The sequence below is a fragment of the Pholis gunnellus genome, assembly GCF_910591455.1.
Source record: "Pholis gunnellus genome assembly, chromosome: 13".
Classification (NCBI taxonomy): Eukaryota; Metazoa; Chordata; class Actinopteri; order Perciformes; family Pholidae; genus Pholis; species Pholis gunnellus.
The window spans coordinates 15,014,885-15,041,968 of record NC_136540.1 but is presented as its reverse complement, the minus strand read 5'-3'; the positions used below and the strand labels follow the sequence as shown (position 1 = coordinate 15,041,968).

Here is a 27,084-nt window from a genome sequence, read left to right as displayed (position 1 = left end):
CGCCACCTTGAGTGTTGATCATCATACTTGTATAAAACGATCGCATCAGATGTTGGTGAGCGCGGTCGCGGTGATGAGGCGCACAGTGAGCGTGCCCGGCAGGTCGTTGTCCTGGCGGCTGCCCTTGTCACGGAGGTGAAGCGTGTGCAGCTCCTGGCGCTCGTTGGGGTCGCTGAACAGGATCACCTGACCCAGGAAGGTGTCCACGATCATGTTCTTGTTGTAGATCTGTTGGCCGCTCGTGGGAGGAAGGAGGAGATCCGAAAGCGAAAAAGCAGGAAAAGAGAGGACAGAAAAGACAAAAGGCAATAAGCAGTCACGAAAGAGAAAACTGCAGGAGAATATACACAAGGGACATGAATGAAAACTCGATAGAAGGTAGAAGAAGCACAGAGACGAAGAATAAACAAGTGCCTGTATACAGGAGTTTCTAAGTAAAGCAATAAGTAAAAAACAATAAATCGTACTTACAGAGCACTCTTCAAAGATAATTAACTTATATAGCACAATTTTCTTTGATTTACAAAGTATAAAAAAATCTAGAAATAGATAAGTGCAGAACAATAAATGGAGAAAAAGGAAACAAAAAGGAAGAGTTGAGTCTGAACTTTGAAGTGTTTAAGATTACATCGTGGGGTTGCAACGATCCGTCAGACGGTGTAAATATCAACCTTTTTAAGTAGATCGATGATCAGCCAAAAGCCAACAATCCACATTAAATGTTGTCTCTTCGGGATTAACGGAATACATGGAACGGCGCAATTTAATTTGGAACAAAAAAAAAAAAGATAGCATGGTATTCTGATACTAGAAAGGTATCGCAATCCAATTAATTCTGTACTTAACAAAACAAACCAGCATTTATTCCCACGTTCGCTCCGCCTGAGGCGGTTGGATCAGAGCATCCCTTGTCTACAGAGCAGCAGATGCACATTTCTGCCTCCGTTTACCGAGATAGAAGTGATGCAATTTCACAGGTCTGTTTGAGGAAATGCAACATTGTATCACCAACAATAATTCCCTAACATGCACGCTGGCTTTCACGTATCGCCTGATATTGAGCCTGTAATTGATTGGTAATGGATGTTCAGCTAAATTAATTTTGGTCGTAGCCCTTGTGAACATGTGCTTCAGTGTACGGTCCCACAGTGGGATGGCTGCAGAGAGAGACAGCTCACCTCGACGTGGATGCCCTCCTTGGGTTTCTTGCGGTAGAACAGGCCTTTGATGTCAAAGTTTGGGCACCGTGTGTCCTTATGAACTGGTGAACGAACCCTCTCTCCTTCACAGGTGATGATCACGTACGGATCTACAGCTGAAGATGGGAAAAAAAAGTCAAAACAGTTCTTGCACACCATGAACATGTCTTTGAACATGTCTTTGGTCGAGAAAACTAATTTTCTCGACTGGTTGCTTCATGATTTGCTCTATAAAAAGGAGAAATATTTCGACATGTTGCTTTTTTTTTTCATGATTGCATTGTACTTTTGCTTAAGTAAAGGATTTGAGTACTTCTTCCACCACTTCTGCTCTGTCAGCAGATGAATCTAAAGCCATCTCCTATGTGGAGAATATAAGAACTTTGGAGCCATCCGGTGGACGCAGTGGCAGTCACTGGGGGGGATCCGACCCGGAGAGACAGAATGAAATGGTTGACAACACCGTATGTACTGCACCCAATTGTACCAGGATTAGGTCATTTTTAAGTTATTTAATTTGAGAAAAAAAAATACATAAATACATACGTTACAGGTATGTGTGTGCACACACTAGAAGAGCTTCAAAGGGGTAAGGACTCTATACTACAGGCTAATAATAGGAGCTACAGTTTCAGCAGATGGTGCTGTAGTACCTTGTACTTTGCTCAGAAGTCTCTCCTTATTGGGATTGAGGCAGTGAAGCTCTGTGGGTGTTTACAGGAGTTTACAACAGAGGAATATGATCGTCAACATGCGAATACAATGCGATGTGAGTAGTGGTCCTACCTCCGTTGGAGTCCTGTCCCTGCAGGCCTTCAGCATTCATTACATGGACCTGAGTGACCAGCTGAGGGTAGCCACACATCCCCGTCCAACATGTCTGAGGAGGGTCGTCCAGAGTCAGCTCTCTGGGAAAGAAAGAGTGTACGCTATAAAACCGTCAAAGCCAACTGGACTCAGGCATCTGTGACGTCGGCAAATTAAGTAAAAAACACTTCATGTTACAACTTTTTTGCCGCTCGATACGAAAGCGAACGTCCACGATTCTCATTTGCGATGATTAATCCAGTGTTTCCCATTAATTATCTACAGACTACATACATAATAAACTGCATATTTGTACACTTCTAAACATGCCGTCTCATTTTCATGCTTTGTGGTTCTATCTTTTTTGTTAACTATTTAATTGTTTACTAGAGCACAAATTGTTTACTTAGCATCTTAATTTTGCTCTCAAAGTGCACCAGACTGATGTATTTAACTTTAAAATTTACAAAATTGACTTTCAATCGCAGAAAAATATATATCACAGTGTCAGTTATTTCCAATATTGTGCAGCTCACACCACTCAACACAACGTTGCTTAACTTCAGTCGCATATATAGTGTGCAAACCCACAGCTTGTGAATCTATCGAGACGTAGTTTAGCTTCAAAGTAGATTCAGGACGTTCAAAAAGTTACACTATGTGTTCAGTGGGAATATATCAGATTTACTTGCAGTCTGAAGGCACATCAGTGAAGACGCGGAGCAGGAAGTCGCTCTGCTGCCCGGGGTCAAAGGTTGTGGGAATGATGACGTAACGGCCCTCCTTCAGCTCCTTCCTGAGGAAGACGCAGCGCGAGTTGATGTAGATGGAGCCCGCTACTTTCTGCTGGGCTGAGTGCATACGGTACTTACGATTTAGCTCCACCTGCAGGATGAGAGGACAATATAGCAGATTGTCCATGTGAGCTATTCATTAGTCTATCAACTATTCCGGTTTGTGGAGGCGTCTCGGTATTTGTGCACGTGTGTTTCTACCCGGTGAATATCAAAGCCTATGGCGAGGTTTTCCCCTTTGCCCTCTTTGGGTGTGGCTCTCTTCTCCTTCTGCTGTAAGCAGATCAGCACCTCGTCCTCCACTTTCTTCACATCGAACACATACTGGGGAAAAGAGAGGGCGACACCATATTACTCTCCAACGCTGGTCACACATCTCTCTAAAGACAAACACTACCTCCACTAACCTGAGGGTTCTGCAGGAAAGTGGCCTTGTGATTGATGCAGCCTCCTGACCGGTTGCGAAGGGGGTCCTGGCGGTGGACCCAGGAGCCCCTCATCACCTCCTCCTCCCAGGTTTTGTGGATGCTCAGGTAGGAGGTGTTGATGAGGCGGCACAGGATGAGGTCAGTGAAGTACTGGCAGAAGTCATCGAACGTCATCCTACAGGAGGGCAGGAAAAGGAGAGGAGAGAAGAGACCGGAGAGAGTGGATACCAACTAGAGAAAAAAAGCTTGAAAGAAGAAGACCTTTAACAGGTACAAAAATAGAGGAAATGAAATGAAATCAGGAACAAAGAAAAGGGTTACGTGTTAAAGGGAAACTGGGATTTTTGGCGCTGACAAGGAATGAGATTAAATGTTGACCGATATGGGCTTTTGAAAAACAGCAGCATAACTTTTATTGACACATCAGTTGAGGTAAGGAATGTAGTTTATAACTTACTGCTTCAATGCCACATGCTATTGGCTGCAGTAACAATGCTGAACCATTGAAACGTTCACAACTCCTGAAAGCAGCCTCTCACACTCTGCATCAATACATACTATAATTTATAAAGCAACAGCAGGGGACTAGTAGAGGAGGAGGGAAAAGTTCAGGCAGGTTGGAGAGCTTAATTAATTTGGGTGGATGGTGTATGGATGATTTATGCGTAAACACAAATTTGGACGGCATTAGTTTAAATAAGTTTTAACCATGCCTGCATCACTTTAATAAATGGTTCTAAGTGAGGGAACAACATAAATTGTTAGTAGATTTATGGTTCTCACCAGAACTCGCCGTCGTCCTGCACGGTGACGCCGAGCTTCTCTCTCTCACTCTTGCTCACCTTGTTCCACTCCTCCGAACTGCAGTGAGACACGAGAGCAAACACACGTTAGGCAGAAGAACAGCATCAATCCCACAAGCTCACGAGAAAACAAACTGTGACTCTTTATATTAAGGTCCTTGTTATAAGCGTTAGTAGATAGATAATAAGGCCTTTATAAGTCCTTATAAGATGCTCTTTTAACACATTTATTGTTATAAAACATTGATAAGCTCTTATAAGAAACGTGTTAACAGTTTATAGACTAATTAAAAACAACCTTATGAGTTTCTTATAATCATTTTATAAACACATTTATTGAGTTTAACTAAGCCATTATTAAGACCTTAATAAGGCGCTGTTGTCACTATAGATCTGGTAGCAGCAAAAAGCATCCTTAACTAATAAACAGCTAACTCAGTTAACTAACAGCTAATAAATGCATAATAAGTATGTATTAATCTTAATAAAGCAACACAAATAGATGAGTAATGGTTTTACAGAAACAATAGCTAATAAATGCTATCATAAACAATTATAAGAAACTCTTAAGGCTTTTATTAGGGCTGTTAAGCAGTCCATAAATTGTTAACAAGCTCTTATTAGTGCTTATAAATGTCTAATACTCCAACAATAAATGTGTTTATGATGCTATTATTAACAGTTGTTAATAGCATCTTATAGGCACTTTACACAGCCTCGATACCTATTAACTAACGCTTATTACAAGGACCTTAATATAAAGTGTTATCCGTTATTAATATATTTGACTAGTGGGACATTCACCTGTGAATCTTTTAATAATCATAATGATTGTGAAAATGCCCAGTTACTGTATCAAGTTCAGAAATATAAATGATGTATGATTCTACCCCTCAAGGGCACGTTTCTGTTAAAGAGTCAGTTGAATGTGTGCATTGGTGAGTGTGAATCATGTCTCAACATCAAGGTCCATTCTGTATTCACTGCTCAGGGGAAACACAGGCTCTTTACTGGATGCATTAGGTCTGTGTTTATGTCTCTGTTTATGATTCACTGTCAAGCGTCCGCGTCTCGACAGTCTGTCAGACTCCATTTACAGTAACAGGTTTCCTTTTTTTTATTTTTTTATCAAACCATGAATAAATTATTCAACGAGAGCGAGCGAGTGATTGAGAAAGAAGAGAGATGACTCACGTCTCTTTAATACCATCTTTCTCTCTTTTCGGCCTTATCAATAATTCAGGCTCCATTATGATCCGGCTTTACCACCTCCCTGTTTGTTTCAGAGAGGCTAGACAGAGACGGAGAGATGTCGAAGGAGCAACTTCTCTGCATCTCAGCATTACTTGTTGCCCTAAGAAGTCAGGCACAATGAAGCAAGTCAAACTGGAATGAAACACTCTTTTCTAGGGAGAAATGACAGCTTGTCCACCTGACTGAATGGCCATTTGATTCACCTAACACGTGAGAATTTAAGGTTTAGTCAGCAAAATGTCTGTTCTGGGAGGGTCCCGGGGAAATGCTATCAGAGCTGCACTGCACGGTTTGATTTTATTCAGAAGAGAACAATTCAGTCATTCATCTTTTTTCTGTGACCCATTACCTTGATTGCATCTCCATTTTTCATTGTCTACACGACATTTTCCCATCATGCAGCTTTCTTGGTTACGTTGTGGGCATTTTTTATGAGTTTGGTCTTTGTTCGGTCGTTTGCTGTTTGCTCATTCATCACCGGCAATGTCTCAGAGACCAGTGTGTCCAATTTGAGAGACAAAGGAGACAAGAGTACCTTGACATTTTCAAAATGAAGCCTACTTTGTGAAATTGGTTAAAGTGATAAAGGTCGTAACGCGGTCAAGTAGTAAAGGACGAATAGACTATATTTACATGCACACTTAAGTTCCACAATTAAACTAAAAAGCATATTATTTTTGGATATCATTCCGAATGTAGCATTATACGTTTAAGATATGTGGGATATGTCGGTATTATTCTGTTTTTAGGAGCATTCTTTGGACATGTATACAACACATTCGGTATACGCGCCTCACTTGTGTTTTTTTAGCATTTGCGCCACGCAGCCTTTTGCCTTTTTACGGTCTGCTCTGTGTGTTGCACACATTGCATCGGTTCGTAAAAAACAAAACACAATTTTGCAAATCTTGCAGGACAGGAGCAACATGACTGGAAGTGGAGGGAAATGTAACTTATTTAAAGGACGTACCCATAGGGCGTATGTCATGGGGGAATTTTACGTTAATGGGAGAATGCGGCTGCATGTTAAAGTGAATATTAGTGGAACATAAATGTTCACTACCCGTACGTAAACAGCTTAACAGGAATATTGTCATTTTTGGAATAAGAGCAAAAATGAATATTTTGTTCATGCAAACATGGTCAGTGTTTGTGTCGCTCTTGAAATGTCTGACTTACCGAGATCACTGCGCAAATTTGGGACAGATAGATGATGAAGGCCAAACGAGACAAGATAAGATGTGATGAGCTGCAGTAGTTCATCCATGCCTGTGAGGGGCAGTGTAGGGATTTACCTGTCGCTCCAGGGCCCGCTCCACTCCTTTTCTCCCCAGGGGTTCCGCATGCGGATCATTTGTAGCTTTTCCGATTTGAAGAAGGCCAGCAGTCCGTGACCGAGCCTCACTTTCCGCACGTCCGTCACGGCGTAGGCGTGACCTTTGACCAGGCCACAGTCCAGCCGTGCCTCCATGTCCTCGATCGTGGTCGCCTGGGAAACAGTAAAACGAGGGAGGTTTAGTGGTTGGAAACAGATGATTTTGTGGATCTCTATAGATATGTAAAAGAGGGAAGCTGGCACAGTTTCCTGGGAAATTACAAACAGGTAGGTGTTCGGTAAAAGGCACACAGGGACGTTGTTGCAGTTTTCAGTGGAAGCTGCATAATAAGCTTGGCTTTTGTGTTTGTCAGGGAACCGAAAACAGAGATTTCTGTTCCTTTATTACAAACAGTAGAGACATGATAGGAAACCAAAGAGCAAGATGCGGCAAAGGTCCCCAGCCGGACTGAAGCCGAGGACATTCGCAGCATTTTAACTCCTGAGCCGTGGAGGTGCACCATAACTGCTAATAATGTACAGATGTTACATTAAACTTTATCAGACAATACAGTTTTATTGTAATGTGGGTCGTCATTTTGACATTTAAGCCATTCTTTCTATCAACTATGATAACATTGTATACACATAAGCAGTTGCTGAGATCTAGGCAGATTATCATAACCACTTTATTTTGATTTAAAACCACCTGAAATGTGCTCATCCCTTATTGCAGGAGAAATGTTTTTGTGCACAACTACTGCAAGTGTGGGTGTGACGGGCGTTTACAGGGGACAATGTGGGTTTCTCTTTTTTTCTCCCCTTTTTTTTTCTGTGAGAAGGAATACTGATCTCCAGTTTGAGAATAACTTCAGAACAGAACTCAGAGTCCTCTATCCACAAATCAGCACCCCACAGCAGCCTCAACACATGGTCTCCCAGAGGATAGGCGTAGACACACGCAATACATAAACAATTTATGAGTGAGAAAAACAAGCTAAAGTAATAACAACAAAGGCTATAGGTGGAAAATGCATTGTGGTATAGTACTGCTTATATTCTCTGAGCTCTCATTACTCCTGCAGTTGAACAACAGACTCTCCGGTAATGAAACTCATGCATATAAAAAGAGCCATATGATTTAAAAATGGAACTGCGTGTGGTTCTGAATCACAACGAGGGTTTGTGAATTAGTTGTCGCTGGAGCAGCAAGTCAGGGAGTAAGATTGGCATGAGACAGAGGACCAAGGGCCAAACAGGGAAAGTCACAGGATAGCATGCACTAGTTTTCTTAACAAGCAGACATGCAGACACTCTGCAGGCAAGTCAAGAGTTTCTTTGCCTTAAATCCCTTAAGCATTAATTATTAAGATCACTGAGACTTGAATATTGTTCTACAAAACAGTTCTTGATACATTGAAGTGAACTTTGTATTTTCTTTACTGAAATACAGACCAAAAACAAAAATATGGGTCATTTTCAGAGATGAGCTGCTTGGCTTTAGTTTCTAGAAAATGTCTTCCTCTTGGACCCTTTTTCAGCCATTATCCTCCCATAAAGACATGTGCTACCCTGTAGGAAGTACCTTTTGAAAGAAAAAAAAAGCCGGCACAATATCATCATAATGGACAATTCAGAAGCGCTATTCATTTGCGTGCACCTCACGTAATCTCAAACAAATCACTACACAGCTTTGAAGAGCCTTTGAAAAGTTGCAGAAAGAATTTATGCAGAGATTTGGCACTAAAGAAGGCTGCTATTGCCGCGAGACAAAGTCAACACACAGACAGCGTTTCATCCTTGGATTTTAAAATCACGGCAGAAAATGCTTTAATTATTAAAGAGCTCTGGGGCTCAAGAGGTCAGCTCCTGTGGTGGATCAGACCGTTTTCAGAGAACAGGTGCTGAAATGCTGCTAAAAGTGCCAATCGTGAGCTTCCTTATGTTTTGTTTTTTTGAATGTCTGAGACAGACATTAATGAATATTCATCTAGCGCCATCATCAGATCAAAGTTTCTACTTATTCGATACTTTGGTTCGCGACTAAACAGCTGCAAAACTAATGAAGTTCCCATCAGCTTCAGCTCTGTGAGCTAAATATTAGCATTCAGCTCAGAGCACTACTGTGCTCCTGAGCCCTGCTAAAGTTTTACTACAAGATTACTGAAGACCTTCATGTGTACAAACAGTGAATAAAACACATTTTTAAAGAATGAAAAAAACAACAAATTTTAACCTCAGGACTCGTGTATAAAAAAAAAGGAGGTGACTGCCATGCAGCTCCTAGCTCACCCTGATGGAGCAGCTGATGAGACCGTCTCTGTTGTGGACTTTGAGAACTCTTTCAAACAGCTGGTTTCGAGCCACCTCATCTGTTGCCATCTGACCCTCCAGCAGGTCCACGGGCTCTGAAACACCACCCGTGAAATCCACCAGCGCGTCGGCCGTGTTGCCTCCGTCCAAAGCCTCGTAGCAGCCATAAACCCTGACAGGAAGAGGCGGAGAGCCGGGTAATGGTTATTAGAGCCGATTAATCGATTGTGAAAAATAAATAAATGAACAATTATTTTGATAATTGATTAATTGTTTAAGTCATTTGCTGGTCGTCAATAGCTTTTCCTGTCAGGAGAAGCTTTTCTCAGTGTTGTATCACAGTAAACTGAAAACCTTTGGTTTGGGGCAGTCGGCCAGACAAAACAAGACATTCGGAGACATTAAGGGTGTCACGGTTTCCACTCTAAATCGATCGAAATGAGCGTTCGATTTCAACCTTTGAAATCAAAGGCAGGATTCAGCGATTTATCCAGTATTTGTTTTTTTAACCCTCCGCCCACGACTACTAGTGCGCTTCTGAAGAAAATAAACGACAACACTTCAAAGATGACACAGCGTAGGTTACCGGACTTTGTTGAAGCATGAGACCGTTTGATTTAGAAAGATCATGAATGGTGTTTTTCAAAGTCAATCCTTAGGTAGGCAGAAGTTTAAAATGATTAAATCCAATAATGAGTTTTTAGGCGTCTCTAAAACTGGATCTGTATATGTGTCGCCACTGATACTAACTTGGCATAGGCCTTCTCCACCATGGCACTCCAGAACTCGTTGCTGTCGTTGGAGTGGCAGTAGACCAGCTGGTTGTCCACCGTCGGTAGCCGGTCGTCAATCACCACATCCACCCACTCACCGAAGCGCCAGAAGCGGAAGTGGAAAATCCCGGCATACGAATCGGGCTTCTCTGTATCCCACTCCTGCTCCTTCCATTCGGGAATGACCTGGAGGGCGGCAAGGGGAGGAAGGGGATGGAGGAAGAGGAGCAGAGGGCAGGTAAGCCAAACAAACCGGTGAGCCATGAAGCATAAATAATGTCAAGGTGGAGTGGGCTGCCAGACTGAGACAGCGTACCCTCATGTCTGCTGATGCATTTAGGATTAGGGGACAGATTTATCACCTTGGTTCTCTCAGTCATAAATCCAGCTGTAATAGGACATGGGTGAGAGGTAATAACAGCAGTGTGTGTGTGTGTGTGATTGTGTGTGTGTGTGTGTCTCAATTGCTTGCGTTTACTGTGGTCCAGTGAAACCTCTATAACCCAGCCTCCATTTTGACGAGAGGTAAACTACAAATAACATATTCACATAGAATCCTAAAACATACAGTTACGGTAACAGAAATGGACCCATCTCTGGAAGATTTAAATAAAGCTAAATACAGAGCAGTACAAAGCATACTGTGCAGACAAATAGAGGCTATATGGCTGAAAACATGACAATACTGATTAATCTTTGTTTGGAAATCAGTGAGACTACTTTAAAATCTCTGATTAAAAGGGATTAGGTTTGTATTCCAGTCATGTAATGATAATTTCTGTTATCTAAAGAAAGCATCTAGGTGTGATAGCTATGCTAGTTTAACTGGATAGCACACATCAAGGTTAAATGTCACCTTTTCCAGTTCAAAAAAAAGAATGTCTACTGTAGCAGTGACAGGTTACAGGCTTCTTTATTCTCATAACCAGGGTCACTCCAGCCCTGCTATGCTAATAGCCCTTTGCCAGCCCCGCCATGTGATTGGTCCAAATGCAGACCACGTCATGTCCACATACTGCTTGACTTCGATCAGAGTTATAGTTACCATAGTCTGCTGTTACCTCAGCTCCTCATTGCTACATGCAAACTTAAATTGATGATGTCGTTGTTAACGCTGGGGCGCATTACTACTAGGAGGATTTAAATCGCTTTGTTTTCACGTACTGTGTATTTCATTACTGTGTAAAAGTGTTCAGCACACCAGCTGCGGCTGCTGTTTTATTGTTCTCGTCAGTTAAGTGCAGAGTAGTGAGACCCTTTTCGTTTGTTTGTGTTTAGACTGTCGGGCTTTAAAGGAACAGTGTGTAACATTTAGGGGGATTAATTGGCAGATATTGTATACAATATTCATAACTGTTTTAATCAGTGTGTAATCACGTGAAACTAAGAATCGTTGTGTTTTTTTAAGCTTAGAAAAAGCCATTTATAAGTACTATTTAATGTCTTGGTGTCATTTATTATCACGTTACAACTTGCATCTGCTCTGCGCTCTCTGTCGGGCGTTATTAAGCTCCTTTTGTAATAGTTCTATATTTGTTGTTGCTATCGCAGCCAAAAGGTAGTGCACAGTGGGTTCATCAGAGCTTTTTTTTTTTTATTTTTCAGCTGCCTGTTGCTGCTGGAAACACACAAAGTATTTTTACTGCATTATGTCATGTTGTGATTGCTGATGTGATTGTTGCTTTCCCATGTTCCCACTGTGACTCCGTGTCATAACAGAACTCCCAAACTACAGGTGACCTGCAAAAAGGGCACATGTGAAACCTCTACCAGTGCGAATACGGCCTGCAATAAAAAAAAAAAAAAAACAGCAAATGATGCAGTGAGCGACACCACGTGTGAATTAAGTGACAGTGTTCCAGCGGGTGTGCTTGGAGAAGTCAAGGTGCGCTAACTGAACAGCAGTTCCTGTCAGACCTCTCTACAGGAGGTGACACTTTGCTGATGGAGAGAATCTGGCCTCTCTGGAGGGCCAGCTCAGTGAAGCAGCAACAGCTCCTTTAAAAATAGGAGAGGGGGGGGGGAAACAAAGCACTGCACCACAGAAACCTCAGAGTCATTTTGTAATCCTTCGGGAGGCAGTCTCTCTTGCACCCCACCTCGCTACTGCTTACTCTCCCACTCTGCACTGTGGATAGTGAGAGAGCGAAGGCTCCATCCATCTCAGCTCACATTCTGGGCCAAGTGTCGCTCTGCAGCAACTGCACTCTGGTAGGTAAGTGACCTGACGACTGACCGGAAACACAAGCAGAAGGCACCTTGGCGGCGTCCCCTGCTGTCTGTCGATAGGCACACCACGGGGAACTCCTTCCTCCTTCACCTCACCTGATAAGAGTCCAGCGGCAACATAAAAGGGTCGACCTTACCCTTACAAAACAGTTTTTGTGTTCACATTCACATTGCCGCTCATGCAAGCCTCCAGGAGTTTGGTAACACAGCACTTCAGGTCAGGTATTAAAGACCTGTAGCCAAGTAAAAACACAAGACACAGTTCCCTGAGGGCGAACCCTGTGCCTGGGTTGCAACTGTCATTAGATCTCGTTGCCTAGCACCTCTGCTAATCTGTACTTCTGTGTAAGACCCGCCCTCTCCTATCGATGCTACACGGACATGAACACATGCATAAGAGCAACTGAAAAGAAGGAGGACAGACAAAGGGAAGAGGCTTAGTTTCAACATAGCTGCCAATTTAATCCAGCCTTGCAGTTGGTATCGACCTCTGAGCCTGCTGCGGTGTGCCGTCCAAGCATGTCTACAGAGTTGGAGTTGCCCTTCCGGCCGGACACCGATCTGACGGAGGTGATGCGCCTGCGGGTTCAGTCTCTGCAGCAGCGAGGCCAGAAAAGGCCGGACGGCGAACGCCTGCTGCAGCCCAACGAGGCCGTGTACCGACTGGACTTCACCAAACAGTCCCTCGGATTCTTGCGGTGGACGGTGAGGCTAGCCGGGACGGGACGCCTCACCATCACGGCCATTTCGCAGCTCTGGACGCCCGACCTCACCAACCTGATGACGCGGCAGCTGCTGGAGCCCGTCGGGGTTTTCTGGAGGGCCCCGGGCGACGCCAGCGACGCGCCCACCCAGTGCTACGATGCTGACGCGCACGAGTTTGGCGAGCGGATCGCCGAGTTGGCTAAGATAAGGAAGACGATGTACTTCCTGTTTGCGTTTGCAGACGGCTGCAGCCCTCAGACTGTCGACTGCTCCGTCACCTTCACGGTGGATTGTTGAGACTTCAAACTAAAAACTCTTCTTCCGTGCGTGCAGTATAGGATGCAAAGTTACTTTTAGGTTAGACCTGCATTTTTATTGTCTGGATGGCTCACTGTTGAGAATTAGCAGAAGAGAAAGCCTTCAATCTCACATCATCAGACAACCTGTAAGGAAAAGACGACACTCTTTGCCCTCCTCCTCCTTTTGCAACACATCTCATTTACATCAAACATAAAACTTGTTTCTGTTACTGAACCGGTTGACCTTTGTGTCCTTGTATCCTATGATGTTAAATATAGCTAAATACAAATAAATCCAATAAATCACAAAGGTGTATCTGCATTTTCTTAACTAATGTCTGAATACGATCATTTTCTGGGCTTGTGTGTTAAGCAAAACATTTGATTCACCCTCTCCTCCTCTGACAAACAGCCAGCCCTGACGGGTTTGGTAGAAATGAGTCCCTTGTGAGATAATGGATAGAGACAAGTGTGTTCGTGTGTGTGTGTGCTTGAGTATATTCCCCAGTGGACGGGGGAACAGGTTCCTGTTGCCTCATCCGTCTCTGTCTTGCATGGTGACCCTGACAAACAACAGAGAGGGGAGGCATGTGGATTTCATCTCTCAGCCTCCATGCTTTGCTCTGCGACGGGCGGAGGAAACACCAACTGTGACTGTGAATGAGAAGCCGCGTGTCAGATGAGGTGTGAGAGAAAATAAAATAAGCGAGGTGTCAGATGGTATTAGACTCCTTTCTCGTTGGTAGAAGGCATGTAACCAACTTGCCACCTGAACCGTCAAAACCATTCTCTGATTATAGCAACAACAAAAAAAGTCTAACTTTGCACATTCGTAGGAGTCTCAATTAAATCAATCTCGCCTACAGACTTGAATGCATAAATAGAAATGATCATTGAGTGACCTCATTGGTATGTGTCCTTTTGTCACAATTTGACAGGCAATAATTAGCCTTAGCAAATGGACTAGCTTTGGGGGAAATTATCCCTTTAGTCATCTTATTATTAAATGAAGATAAACAAATATACGTTAACATTTAAACATATACTGCCTTGAGTAATTACAAGGATCCAAGAAAGGCAAAAATCAGAAGTCACAGCAGTTCTAGAGCCAAACGAGAGGCACTTTTTAGGTAATTAACACAAAAAGCAATACAAAATAATGTTTTGAAGTAGAAGCACTCGGGTCTCACTGGGGAACACTATGTGCTCCTGTGAGAGTTGGACCATTACTTGTTTTGCTTTCATAGGAAGCACTGCTGGTGGCCAACAACACGGGAGGCTGTGAACAGATGAACATCTCTGCACAAAGGCTGCTTCACCAAACAGACTTCCACTATGGTTTAGATCTAACAAACTGACTTCACAGAGGAGCTCTTACTTCCTCAGCTGTGTTCATATTTCAAACAACAAACAACCAGCATACAGAAGGGGACTGAAGATACAGACCTGGGGGCCAGATCCGGCCTGCAGGACAATTACACAAGGCCCCCAAACATGTATTTCCAATTTGGATTCTAAAACAGTCTTTTCAATTTAGAATATTCATTTAATTTTGTTACAGGCAGCAGCAATTATTTCACATTCTTCACAAGTTTGACATTTTGGGAGATAATCCTATTTGCTTTCTGGTGGAGAGTTAGATGAGAAGATTGAAACCACCCTCTTATCTGTCAGTTAGATATAAAGCCAGTCAGTTAGCTTAGCACAAATACTGGAAACAGGGGGAAACAGCTAGCCTGACTCTGTCCAACGGTAACAAAATCCACCTACCAGCAACTCTACAACTCACCAGTTAACACGTTGTGACGTTTTTGTCCAATCCGGATTGAAACAGAGGAATAAAAACAATACTTTGCTGTTTTACAGGCAGAGACTCCAGCTCTTTGTGCTAAGATAAGCTAACCAGCTTATAAAATATAACAGCCAAATGTCGAACTACTCCCCTCTACAGTATAAGTAGACATTCACCAAAGTCCACCTGACAGTTGGTATCAAAATGTCTCTTTCTAAATCCAAAAGAAAGGTTGAACGGGAGGACAGACGTTTTCAAGAGAGGTGGTCAATTAGTGGAGTTGGAGCAGTTTCCTGTCTGGTCTTCGTCCTCCAGGAGAGCCGCTCCTCTTGTCTGTCTCTCGCTCTGTTTGTTTCATTCTCCCAATTTTGTGAATGATGTGATTCAGTTTTGCTTCTTGTGTGTTTGTGTAGCTTGTCTTCTTTCCAGGTTTCCATGGTGGAGAGGAGGTCAATATTCTTCATTATCTATATATCTCTACATCTATAATTTTGTCATCCTGATTGTATACACTCTAATTCTATTATATCTATTCTTTACCCACAGCATCTATTTCAAGTCTGTCCGTTCAGCATGAGGGATCCGTCCTCTGTTGCTCTTCCAGAGGTTTCTTCCATTTTTCCCCCCGTTAAAAGGTTTTCTGGGGAGTTTTGCCTCAAATGAATCGAGGGTCGAAGGACAGAAGGTGTCGTATTCTATTACAGCTTGTAAAGCACCTTCAGGCAAATTTGTGATATTGAGCTGTATGAATAAAATTGACTTGACAGTCTCAAGCGGCATTGCTGTTGGCAAGAAAGCAAACGACAAGGAATGCATCCCCCCCTCCAAAAAAAACTAAAAGAAAATGTTGACAAAATGGGAAATTAAGCAGTAAACATGCTGCTCATTGGATATGGAGTTAGACGATGAGTGTGTGTTTGTACGATGGAACAGAGCTCCAGAAACAGAGTAAACAGAGGGGAAGATGCTGTGTAAGCATGCCCATGTGTACACACTCTCTCTGAGCAAACCGTCACAATCCAGCGACTCGCTACAACAGGCCGAGGCATCTTGTTTCAAATCCCATTAAACCTCGGTAATCGCTTTGTTTCCTCTGACAAGATGGATGCCAAAGATCATCTCAGAACATTCCTGACAACTGAAACTCCAGAGCTCAATACACTTCAAAGAAGTTTTTTTGTTAATATGACACCTCCAGCTTTAGACGGAAGCTTGCAATGGTGGATTTATGGTGCCAATCTTCTTGGAAAAGTTTACACATTTATTGTAATCAGTGTGTAAAAGGTTGCGACGGCAATTGTGTCACTTAGCTGTGGCTTCACAGTTAATGCACAGACATTAGAATGATCTCGATCTTCTCAGATCAAAAATGTAAAACCCCTGAACGAGATAAACAACGGAATAATATCCTTTTGTGAACAATGTCAAGTCACAAGGTAAGTACACTTGGCAAGCAATAGGACGTAGTCTACATCTCGGCTTTTATTTAGTTGTTTGAAGTACAGATTTTTACAGTTTAAAGTTATTCTAGTCACATTACTAAAGTATTCAGCTCGATCAATCCAGCCCTAGTGCTTTTAGCCGGTCCTGAGAGAATCTACTTTAAGAGTCCACCAATCATTCTTCTACTGACTGATGGGGTCTGCTGAGACCAAGGAGGCGTTGTGGTGATGTAATGAGTCCTCTGGTGTTTACTTCTTATCATAATGGTCCTTAATGGACACTCAAACGCTAAATATGGAATAATTAGAATTGAGTACATATAAATGTCCTTTTTTCAAAACACATTATATGCACTTTTGTGCAAGAAAGAATGAGGAGCTTTCGCCCGTACAGTGTGGTTTTCTTCTACTTAAAGCAAACAACTGGCGGTGACCACAAGAGCAAAAAGCAAAGCACAATATAGTGCAAGTTTTAACTTTTATAATTTGTATTGTGAGCATTATTAGACATAATATGAGCATGTCTGCCATGAACTCAGCTGCAGTTTAGAACTGTGTTCTTTTAGACGAAAAGTTCAACATTTTTGAAAGAAGTTGCATGTTGATTGGTGAGTTATAGAAGTGCTGGCAGGCATGCCTTTTCACTTTGGAGAGAGCCAGGCAAGTGGTGTCCCCGTTGCCAGTGTTAATGCTAAGCTAGGCTAACGACGCCCTGTCTCCAGCTCAGTCACTTAACACACAGACATGATATTGTTACGATATTGAAAATGTGATCATCACAGATGATGTGAGGCAACCCAAAGACACACAGAGATTCACTAAGCATTTTGGTCTGGTTTAAAAAAATAAAAACAAGAAGAAGAAAAAGAGTACACACTTACTTTTTGCCATAGAGACTCTCTGGAGGCCAGACTGGAGCATGCCGCTACAAACCAGCAGTTACCCAGCTGTCCCTGATGTAAGTCGTGCGCGCTGATGCCATCCACAAACAGGTGAGGGTCCTCACACAGCTCCTACACTCCCAAAGACAGACACAGAATAGTTAAGTGTGTGGCAGCTGTGAGGTTCAACACTAACAATACATTTTTAAAGTCAAGCTGAGGCATAAAGTATTCTATGATACCCAAGAGTAGGATTTTTAGGGGTGAAAGAATTATATAAATGTATACTTTGCACGGTAAAAAGTCTTTGAAGTATGTGAATACAGTGTGTACGTTCCACCGTACAGGACATAGAGGAGCTTAAATGGGTTATTGAGGCAAATGAGAGAATCAGAAAAAGACCATCTGTCCCGATGCACCCACGTATCATATTCATGATCTTCTGCCCAAGTGTGGGAGGGCTGCATGCATTTATGAAATCACATTTCCTGTGGCTGCAGCGTTGTGGTCCATTTTCCGCCACAATGTGTACAGACGGACCTCTATTATAGAGAACAACATGGTGCTCAATGAGCTGCTCTCTCTGTGCAGGACTAACACACCTATCCACATCCACACACACACACACAATCAGACATCCTGTGGTTCCTGTGATAATGTGTGGGATGAATACTACAGGCTGCGAGCCGACACTAGCCTTTTACAGAGAGACACCCTGTCCTCTACTCTTTTGTCTGCACACAATAGCTACACTTCAGCATAAATGTCACAGACAAGGGGAGGTTTGCAAAAAGTGAGAATTATTTGCAATGCTTTAAAATGGACCAAAAAAGCTAAAAAGAAAAATAGACAGTATAAACGATATAAAGTAAATTGAAGTTGTGCTGAAATTAATTGAAAACAATAGGTACAGTATTCCTTTGGTGTTTGTTATTTAATCAAAATTGTAATTTTCAAAAATAAGACATATTTATAAGAAATATAGATTCTTATAGAAATAAGAAGTTTTATATATTTTTCTGCAGCGATAGCTAGAGAAATATTAGTAGCCTAACTGAGCTGTGTATCGTAGTGCTGAAGTAGCAGACGGATTTGTAATTGCGACTTTTTCTTCGAGTCCCATCCTTCTGTTTGGTATTAGAAAATACAGAACAAGAAGAGTCGTTTATGGGGCAGTTGGCTAGTAGCAGGTGAACCAAAGTAACCGGGTTCGGGGACTGATGTCGGTGTCAGTTCCCATAGCATAGCCAAACATCTGCAAGCTAAGCTAACTAGGATCCACTTTCAGGGTGAAATACAAACTGAACAGAACGATGGGTCTTCCCAAATGTTTAATATTGTAAAGGGACAGACTTCTTCAACCTCTAATGGTAGACCCAGTGCTATGTACTTGTTGAATGACATGGGGAATACAAATCCGTAGGCTGTACGGAGCTATAATATGCTTCAGACGTTTGCACACCACAGAAGTTACCGGCTCTTTTTCTAGTCAGCTGTTGCTGTGGGAAAACGCCAACCGAGAGGCCGAGACGACGTTTGAACAACATGTCCACAAATGTGTTTTGTTTACTAGCTCTCTTGAGGAATGGAAAAATATGGTTCAACATATTCATCTGTACTGCCGTATCATAGCATCTGACATTTATGTCATATCGTGACCTATTGATTTAGCAAACTGCATCATATCCATCATTTCAGTGACAGGCCAATATCTGATCTTTAAAAATAAAAGGTTAACACAAGCCCAGTATAAAATATAGAACAACTTAATACTTTACTACAGGCTGCAGATCTCTGCTGGCAGCATTCTGGGTGTGAACAGTCTGTTTCCTCTCCTCTGCTTTATGGGGCCGGCGGGTCGATGGTCACCTCGGCCATTACTCAACAGACAACGGAAAGCACAGCACCACTTAACAGCTCTTTATCGTTACACACTTGCTGCACTCAACTGGGGTTAGAAAAGTAAAAGAGGGAGAAAGATGGACGCACATGAGCATTTACTCATGCGAAAGACACACAGCGGACATCTGCACTGGGACTACCCTTAACAACTGCTGTGTTATTGAAAACTGATCCGGCCAATGGATGAGAGAGGTGATGTGTCATCTTCACTTAGAAAGAAAATCAGTTACAACATTCGAGGGTCCACCAGAACATTCAATGCCACTTTACAACTATTTATGTCCTTTGTTGAAGGGATAACCCATGTGTATGCTTCTTTATTGTCCTTTACTTATTGGTTATCATTATTATTAAATTACTAATTTATTTACCAGCAACTGAAGATTTGGTTGAACAATTAACACTTATAATAATCTAAAGATTAATTGGGAATGATGATAATTACTTGTAGCCATGTTTAATAATGGATAAATGATCTACCTGAATATATTTAACTATGAATATTCTGTATATGGACAACCTTGGAATAGACTTAACTTCAAAAACTATTTCAGAGACGTTTCCACCCACCAAAAGACAAATCTTGAAAGAAAAAAAACGAACAAAATAATTCCAAATTTTGGACATAAAATATAAAGACCTTGAGATCTTGCGAAAACAAAGCTGGAAATCATTTTTATTGATTTTTATGACTAGTGTTGATGAATGGATTGACCTGGTGTACAATATTTATGTAATGGGGAAAATGACTTTCAACTTGAGAACCTGAAGGATACATTTGCTTAGAACTGGACAAAATGGATTGTTTACATCTCAACCTTTATACCAGAGTTTGTGTAAATGTGCATCAGAAACGCATTCCAGTGTGCTCCATAATCCCCCACTCTCTATGCGTATATATATAAATATATATATAAATATATATATATATATATATATTTACTTTTTGCTTTCATGCATGAAAGGTCTTTGTGTTCATATGGCGTCCATGTTGTTTTTTCAATAAAGAGACTTCAAAAAAAGAAAATGTAGAGATACTGATTACTGTAAGAGCGTCACAGTAAATGATTTGTTAGAAACCCACTGCAGCGATCGGCCAGCTGCAGCCTTACTGTGTGAAGTCTTTATATTGTTTTTCCTCTGAGAGCTCCGGTTTCCTCCCAAAGTCCAAATACATGCAGGTGAAGTGGAGAGTTGAGACATTTCTCATAGGCGTGAACATGAGTGTGAATGCCTTTGTCAGTATCCGTTAGCCCTGTGAAGGCTCAGCTGCCCCGTCCTGCTTTAACCATGAACATCAGAGCCACCCTTCAAAAGTCATGTGTATGTGAAGAAATGCCGATCACAGCATAAACACACTATGTCGCATGTTCAAGTGTGGGAAACAAAAGCACACACTCAAACACACACACACACACACAGACACACACAGAGGACACCACAAAGGTCAGTAATTTGCTGACTCTGCAAAGCCGCTTGCTGCAAAAGCAAACTTCTAATCAGAAGCAGAGGCCACTGCAGTGCTCCCTGGAGGGGTCTACTGGCAGCCCCTCTCACCTTACAAAGACCAGCACTGAAGCACTTCCCGTCTGTGCGCGCAAGTCGGCACAACTATGTGGAGCAATGTTTGGATCTCTTGTCTGACCGGTGCCGGAGTTAAGATCTCTAATCACGTTTTTTTCCCCCTCCTGTCCGCAACAGCATTGATCGGTGGAGTTTGAGCAGCGGCGGGGGCTCCCTGTGGTGGCCCGCCGTCCAGGGATTGGCTCAGGTGGAAGAGTAATAGAGTATCGATCCCAGCCCGGCCCTGCAGACACTGGAGTAATGTGAATATTGTGGCTGAGCACAGCCTAATCATTTACCCAGATACTGAGAACTCCTCAGCACCATCCGTCAGCCTGTGTGAGGAACCATCAGCCACACAAGCAAACACACAACACTCATGTTATATACAAGATAAAATGGTGACCAGCTCATCACAACTGAGTACAATGTCAAAACTGACTGGGCAAAAATATGAGAACCAGATCCAAGTTGTGATAAACTTTTAAATACCACGACAACCATAATACTTCATCAGATTTATGAAACAAATCTAGTTAACAAATGTTCAGCAGTCATTCATTTACAAGTTATAGGGATGCGCTAGGGCCCTTGTTACCAATTCCAATACCTAAATACGAGGTGTTTACTGATCAGTAGTAATTATCTAATACCAGTGCTTAAAATCCAAATACCTAATTCCATTGAACTCATGGGATCGTTTTTACATTTCATATTAGAAGTAACACGAGGACAGGGATCGCTGTGGTACTAAAAACAGAGTCAACGGCCCACTGTAACTGAATTTAACCGGTAACTAAATGTTACAATGACAAAAACAACCTGATACATTCAGAAACATTAAATGGATAGTTATCATGCTATAGATGGTATAGAAAGCTCAGATGAAACGTTTTCCTTTGTCTCGCAGCATGTACCGTCACATCGCCCCACCCTCGCCTCGTCAAGACATAAATAAACACAAATCAGCGGTAGAGATGGGAGAGACGGGGAGGATGAGACGGGGCAGCAGGAGAAAGACAGACAGGCTGAGTGACAATGTGAGACAGACAGAGAGGGGGAACATTTTATTAGAGACTGCTCTTTATGCTCGCACGCTCTGCCACCGGGACTTCATCGCAGCCATAAATATCGCCTAGACGCACCTGAGCAAGGATAACACCGAGATCAACAACCTCTGGAGGGGGGGGGGGGCTGTGAACCTTCACCCTCCCACTGATAACACAACCTCTGTGATCGTCACAGTCACATCGTTGGAAAACGTGACTGTTACTGGCGGCGGGTGGATAAGAAAAAACAGGGGGGAACTGTCTGGGTTCTATTAAATCAACTGAAAGAACATTTCAAGAAGACTGAAGAACATCGAGGTAAACTAACTTCATAAATCAAATTCACATGAATTTAAATAAATTGCTGAAACTAACAAGTTGAGCAGCCATCTCAGGTTTATTAGCAGCCATCCTGAGACCTCGAAGCGTACAGTGATGAACAACAGGTAGCAGTCGCTGAAGAGCTCTCCGACTTGTAACGGTAACAGGAGTCCAACCGGCTGCGGTCACAGTGAAACAAGACCATGAACGTTTGAGCCATGATTTCAGTCTTGATTTCAGAACCGTCACGCCCCTATCCCGTAGTAAACGTTATAACCAGAAGCTGGAGAGTTGTGATTAAATGGAGAGTTTGGGTGTTTTGACGTTGGGTTGTATAAATTGTCGTCCATGGTAAGTGAATTACCTACAGTTGATGGCAGTCAGCACGCCCCAAGTTAAGAGAACTTTAGATGTCAAAACAAAGTCATTTGTTTTCTATTTTCAAATAAATCACTGCCATGTTTTTGCTGGTGGATATTGAAAATTCAGAAGTGGTATGAGCTGAAAATGTGTCTTAGGGATGCTGAGATCCACGGAAATTATTTACCAGTTTGGATGATTCCGAGTTCTTTTCAGCGTCCGCTCACTGCTGCTGACAGGCTTTTAAAGAGGAGAATATTTTCCAGAGTCTCTTGAAGCCGACACTGAAATTCATGTCTACATTTGGATATTTATAGAGGTCTACATCTATCCAACACTTAAGCGGAGCTAAAACATAAAACAACTCATAAATATTAAGAGGCCCATCAATCACAGCATCACTGAAGCCCTTCAGGACAGTCGGTTCCCCACCAGTCCACTTAACATGTTTAGACTAAACAGAACAGGGTGAAACAAAAACATATGAGCAACAACGGTTCAACTTTAATTTGTAGAGTGTCACGCACAACAAGTGTCAGGCATCTGTTGTCTTCATGTCAGCGGCCTCCATTGACTTATACAGTGAACACACAGTATCGCCTACATATTGTTCAATGTTCAGTCAATGTTCAGCGCTAATACAGGAAGTAGAAGTGGAGGTAGTTGTATTTTCAGCCTCTCAAATATGGAGGTTTTCACAGTTTTATATCATTCATTTAGTCATTAAACAGAATATCTTTGGGTTTTGCACTGACAAAACAAGACATTTTAAGACATCACCTTGGACTTTGAAAAACCGGGATGGACATTTCTAACATTTTACAAACCCAACGATTAATCGGAGGATTAATCGATAATGAAAATAATCTTCAGTTGCAGCTTAAAGTAGTACATCTATGTACATTGACTGTTGATTAAAGGTTCCCTGTGGACTTCAGACCTCTAGCAGTACCATAGACCTGTTTTTCTATGAGTATTTGTTCATCTGTTTATATGACATGACTCTGTTGTTGTCTTCATGTAATCAGTAACAGAAAATGAAATATCATTTATACATCCATATTTTCTCTAGAATAAGTAAACGATGCGTATGATCATACCAATGTGATCATTACAGTAAAATGATCTGAACATATGAAATTTAATAGGGCTTTAATTTTGAAATTCGACATGAGATAGTCCTGATATTGCCTGAGTGACACATTGAGGGAGTCTGCTATATTATAAATACATTTGTCTTCTCACATGTTACTGGATATAAGATTGGGCTTCTAATGACGAAAGCAAGTTTCATTTAGCCGTTTTTGTAATTCACTACAGATAAGTAGCTTTAGAATTTGATCCAAGTCGACAACAACAACAACAACCTTACCGTGCAGTAAGTGTGCTTCAATAAAACGCTTTCAAAATATGCCCGTTCAGGCTTCCTATAACCTCCTGACATAAGCCACTGTCAGTGAAGACACAAATCCTGTCCTGACGAATAATGAAAGGGAAGCTTTTTTTTCTCCCCTCGACTTCTTCCCGTTTTCAGTCTGCATGACTGACATCAGCACAGACCAAAACGTATAATCTGTGTGACCCAGTTTCCATGGCAATGCACGCTGGCTGTTGCTGCAGCGGCACACAGGCAGAAGGAGGTTACTCCATCCAGAGCCACAGCCTGCTGTGTGAGGGGGATAACACTGGCTCACTAAATCCTGAGGCCCTGCATCTGATATCATCTGCTGCTGAAATATACATACAGAACCGGCTCGTACAAGAGGACGAAAGAATGGAGAGGAAAAAACGTTGGATGACTACTGACCGGGAGTGCAGACGCATCAGGGGTGAACAAGCTTAACTAACACCCCAGACAGACACGATCCTCCTGCTGGGGACTGAAGTAGCATACAGTAAACTATTTTCATCATAAAAACAAGGAAAAATACCTTTTGTGTTACACTGTGTGAACAGCAAACACCTACTTTTCCAGAACTCAATAGGCTACAAATATAGGCTGTTGTATAATAGGAAGAGCACATGTTGCTAACAATGTTCTGGGCAGAACTTGTGCTTTTAGGGGAGCACGAGTCAAGTTCCAGTGCATTGCTTACCACCTGATGATTAAAGTGAAGTGGGTTAGCCTAGAATTTAGCGACAGCGGCAGTAGTTGAAGTTAAAGTAAGCTCACCTTTAAAGGTGGATCAGCTGTTCTCATTTTAGTGACGGGCTGCTCCTCCACGATTTGCTCAGCATTTGTTTTTTAAGTTCTAATCTATATTTCTAACTATTTAAATGATAGTATTAAATCTGTCCGTCTGTTCTTGTTGTTTCGCGGTTAAACAGTTATGAAGTGACACAAAGTATGGTTGTGCTAAAGCAACCATCAGTTGTTGTTTTTAGTTCAGTTGTCCTTCTATACATACAATGCTTTGCTATTCTTAGTTATTCTGCTGAGGCACTTTATTCACCTCAGATATGATGCAGCTAATGAACATATATTTATAAAGGCTTTGGCAGATCATAACCTATTAATCAAAAATACATTACATCTGAAATATAGAAATAAATAAGCACCCATTGTAATTTTTGTCCCAAACACTTGGGAATCCATCAGATAAACATTATAGGTAACTATGCTTTTATTGTGTAGTGAACTAACCTCCATACTGAACTACATCATTTGAAGCTTTTGGGGTCTGATGACGGACTTACCCGAGGCCTCTTCCAGACCACGCGCCCGATCCTGTTGCCCTGGTGAAACAGCGAGTCGTCGATGGCGGGGAACCGGGGGTCTTCAAAGAGCAGGCCGCTCTGCAAGCACTGCCTCTTCAGGGTGGAGTACTGCTGCCCGTCGAAGGCCTTCACTGACGTGAACATACTGCAGCCCTGAAAGGATAAGGAGGGACATGGGTCAGCCCGGACTTATACATCACATGTCAAACACGGCGCTACGCATCATAGCATCACACTTTTATTAAATGCTGTATTTCATCACATGACACTGGTTTCTTTTCAACAAGTAGCTGACTTCCCCTTTGAAACAAAGTTCCCTCCCTACACTTGTGCTCTTCAACTCACTCACACACACACATACAGCTGACTGACAGCGTAATGCAGCGGACTTTACAACCTTAACAGTGGAAGCTCTGTCGGAATAGGGAGTCGATGTGTGCTGCTGCCTTGAGCACAGCCTGGATTCACTGGGTCAAAATGATTTATCCGTCAATTCACAGAAATCCTCCGGGGCCTAATTATCACTGCTATGCATTAAAGGAGCCATCTACACATTGATCAGCTCGGTACCAGCAGGGCGTTCAGTGGGACTGGTGAGTCAGCGTGAGGACAAACTAAGATGGAGCTATTGATGAAATAATCAATACAGAAACATTGGATAATCCTAAACTTCTCCACCGTTTAACCTACATTTTATTGTATTACTATAGTGCCTCTGCAGCAATGTTATCTATCAATATCGAGATCACAATGTGATATGTTTTGCAATAGAATTGATGTCCATATAGTAACATAAATATTCATTTTATCAACATTTTAAAATGTTTAAGACATTAAGATCAATAGGCTTCAATAGCATTTTCCGGCTGTTGGACTAAAGACATTCTTTTGAGTTTTGGTAACTCGAGACAGGTCATTTTAGTCTTAATTTATAAACATTTACACACCTACATGGCTAATTAATCATTTAGTGAATCCAATTGATAATGAATAAAATGCTCATTAGCTGCACCCTTAGAGAGGTAACTGCTTTCACACTTCGAGCACCATAATCAACAAGTCCTGGACAGTCAATATGTTCTTCAGATGAGAGAAATTATTCATGGTTATTATTTCATGGTTATTAATTCGCATACTTCGTCATATACCCGTGTCATTTCATTTCATGATCAACACCTTTAGCCAGCCAGAACTATTGACAATGGAACTGAGCTATATTACAGACATTCAAAGCCTCTCAGGTCATTGAACGCCTCAACAACAAAGTTTTGAGCAAGGTCGCAATCTTTATTGGCTGACTAAATACATACATTATGTTTCTTAGCGTGGGCGATATTATGTTATTTATTATTTAGTGTGGTGATAGACTCTTAATATAAAGCGGTATCTACTTAGAGCACCTCCTCTAATCGCAGTTGTCAGAGGTTAAAAAGTTTGAACTTCAACTTAATTATCACAGGCTTTCTGCAGTGTTCACCAAATTAAACTCATCGTAAATACCACATAGAATGCAATTTAATACCTGTTCACTGTACATTCTTCTTCTATATATAAAGTTAGAGCTATTCCGATACTGGTAGTTGTACCTGCATTTACAGCCTAAAATGCTGGATTGCATATCGGCGAGTACGTGAATCTATGCACCGATCCAATATTGTGTTAATGTATCATTTGTCAGTTTATTTATGCTACACAGGAACTACAACAACACGTGTTCGCTACACGATCCCTCCATCCTGACTAGTGAAAACTAGTCCTACACACCTGTGGTTAAACACTCCCTGATGAAGCTACATTGTGAACAACAAATCCATGTTGATATCGACAGGAGGAGAGCTTAGTTAGCGTTAGCTGTTAGCAGCCGGAGGGCAGCACAGTCCTGCTTGGTTAAATAACGGAGCATTCGAGCTCTATTGAGTAAAGATTTGTATTACGTGGAGGTAAATTATAACGCTGTATGTAACTTGTAAAATGTAGTTTCTGGCGAGAAACTTGAATAAATATAGCTGTTTGAAAGACATGCTTTTGAATACTGTGTTTAAAGTTCTTTAACAGGGTTCCTCTTAATCCCAGTTGGACCTTATTTGAACCCAACGGTGTGCAGATCTGACATTAACATGAACTGACTGTAACACAG

General features: G+C 41.9%; 2 protein-coding genes across 2 annotated transcripts; one reads left to right on the top strand and one right to left on the bottom strand.

Moving 5' to 3' along the window:
* On the bottom strand, nucleotides 1-25,091 carry capn5b (calpain 5b; the record flags this gene model as incomplete). The annotated part of the gene is made up of 13 exons (XM_079171321.1): nucleotides 1-228; nucleotides 1,179-1,315; nucleotides 1,853-1,903; nucleotides 1,986-2,107; nucleotides 2,695-2,891; nucleotides 3,002-3,124; nucleotides 3,208-3,403; nucleotides 4,012-4,089; nucleotides 6,581-6,774; nucleotides 8,893-9,085; nucleotides 9,664-9,872; nucleotides 17,035-17,166; nucleotides 24,927-25,091. 13 exons carry the CDS (start codon nucleotides 25,089-25,091, stop codon nucleotides 46-48), a joined length of 1,980 nt encoding a protein of 659 aa, XP_079027447.1. The 3' UTR covers nucleotides 1-45.
* Nucleotides 12,435-13,105, top strand: LOC306704799 (olfactory marker protein-like; the record flags this gene model as incomplete). Its single annotated transcript, XM_079171322.1, has 1 exon — nucleotides 12,435-13,105. One exon carries the CDS (start codon nucleotides 12,435-12,437, stop codon nucleotides 12,915-12,917), a length of 483 nt encoding a protein of 160 aa, XP_079027448.1. The 3' UTR covers nucleotides 12,918-13,105.
* Nucleotides 25,092-27,084: the final 1,993 nt, after the last annotated feature.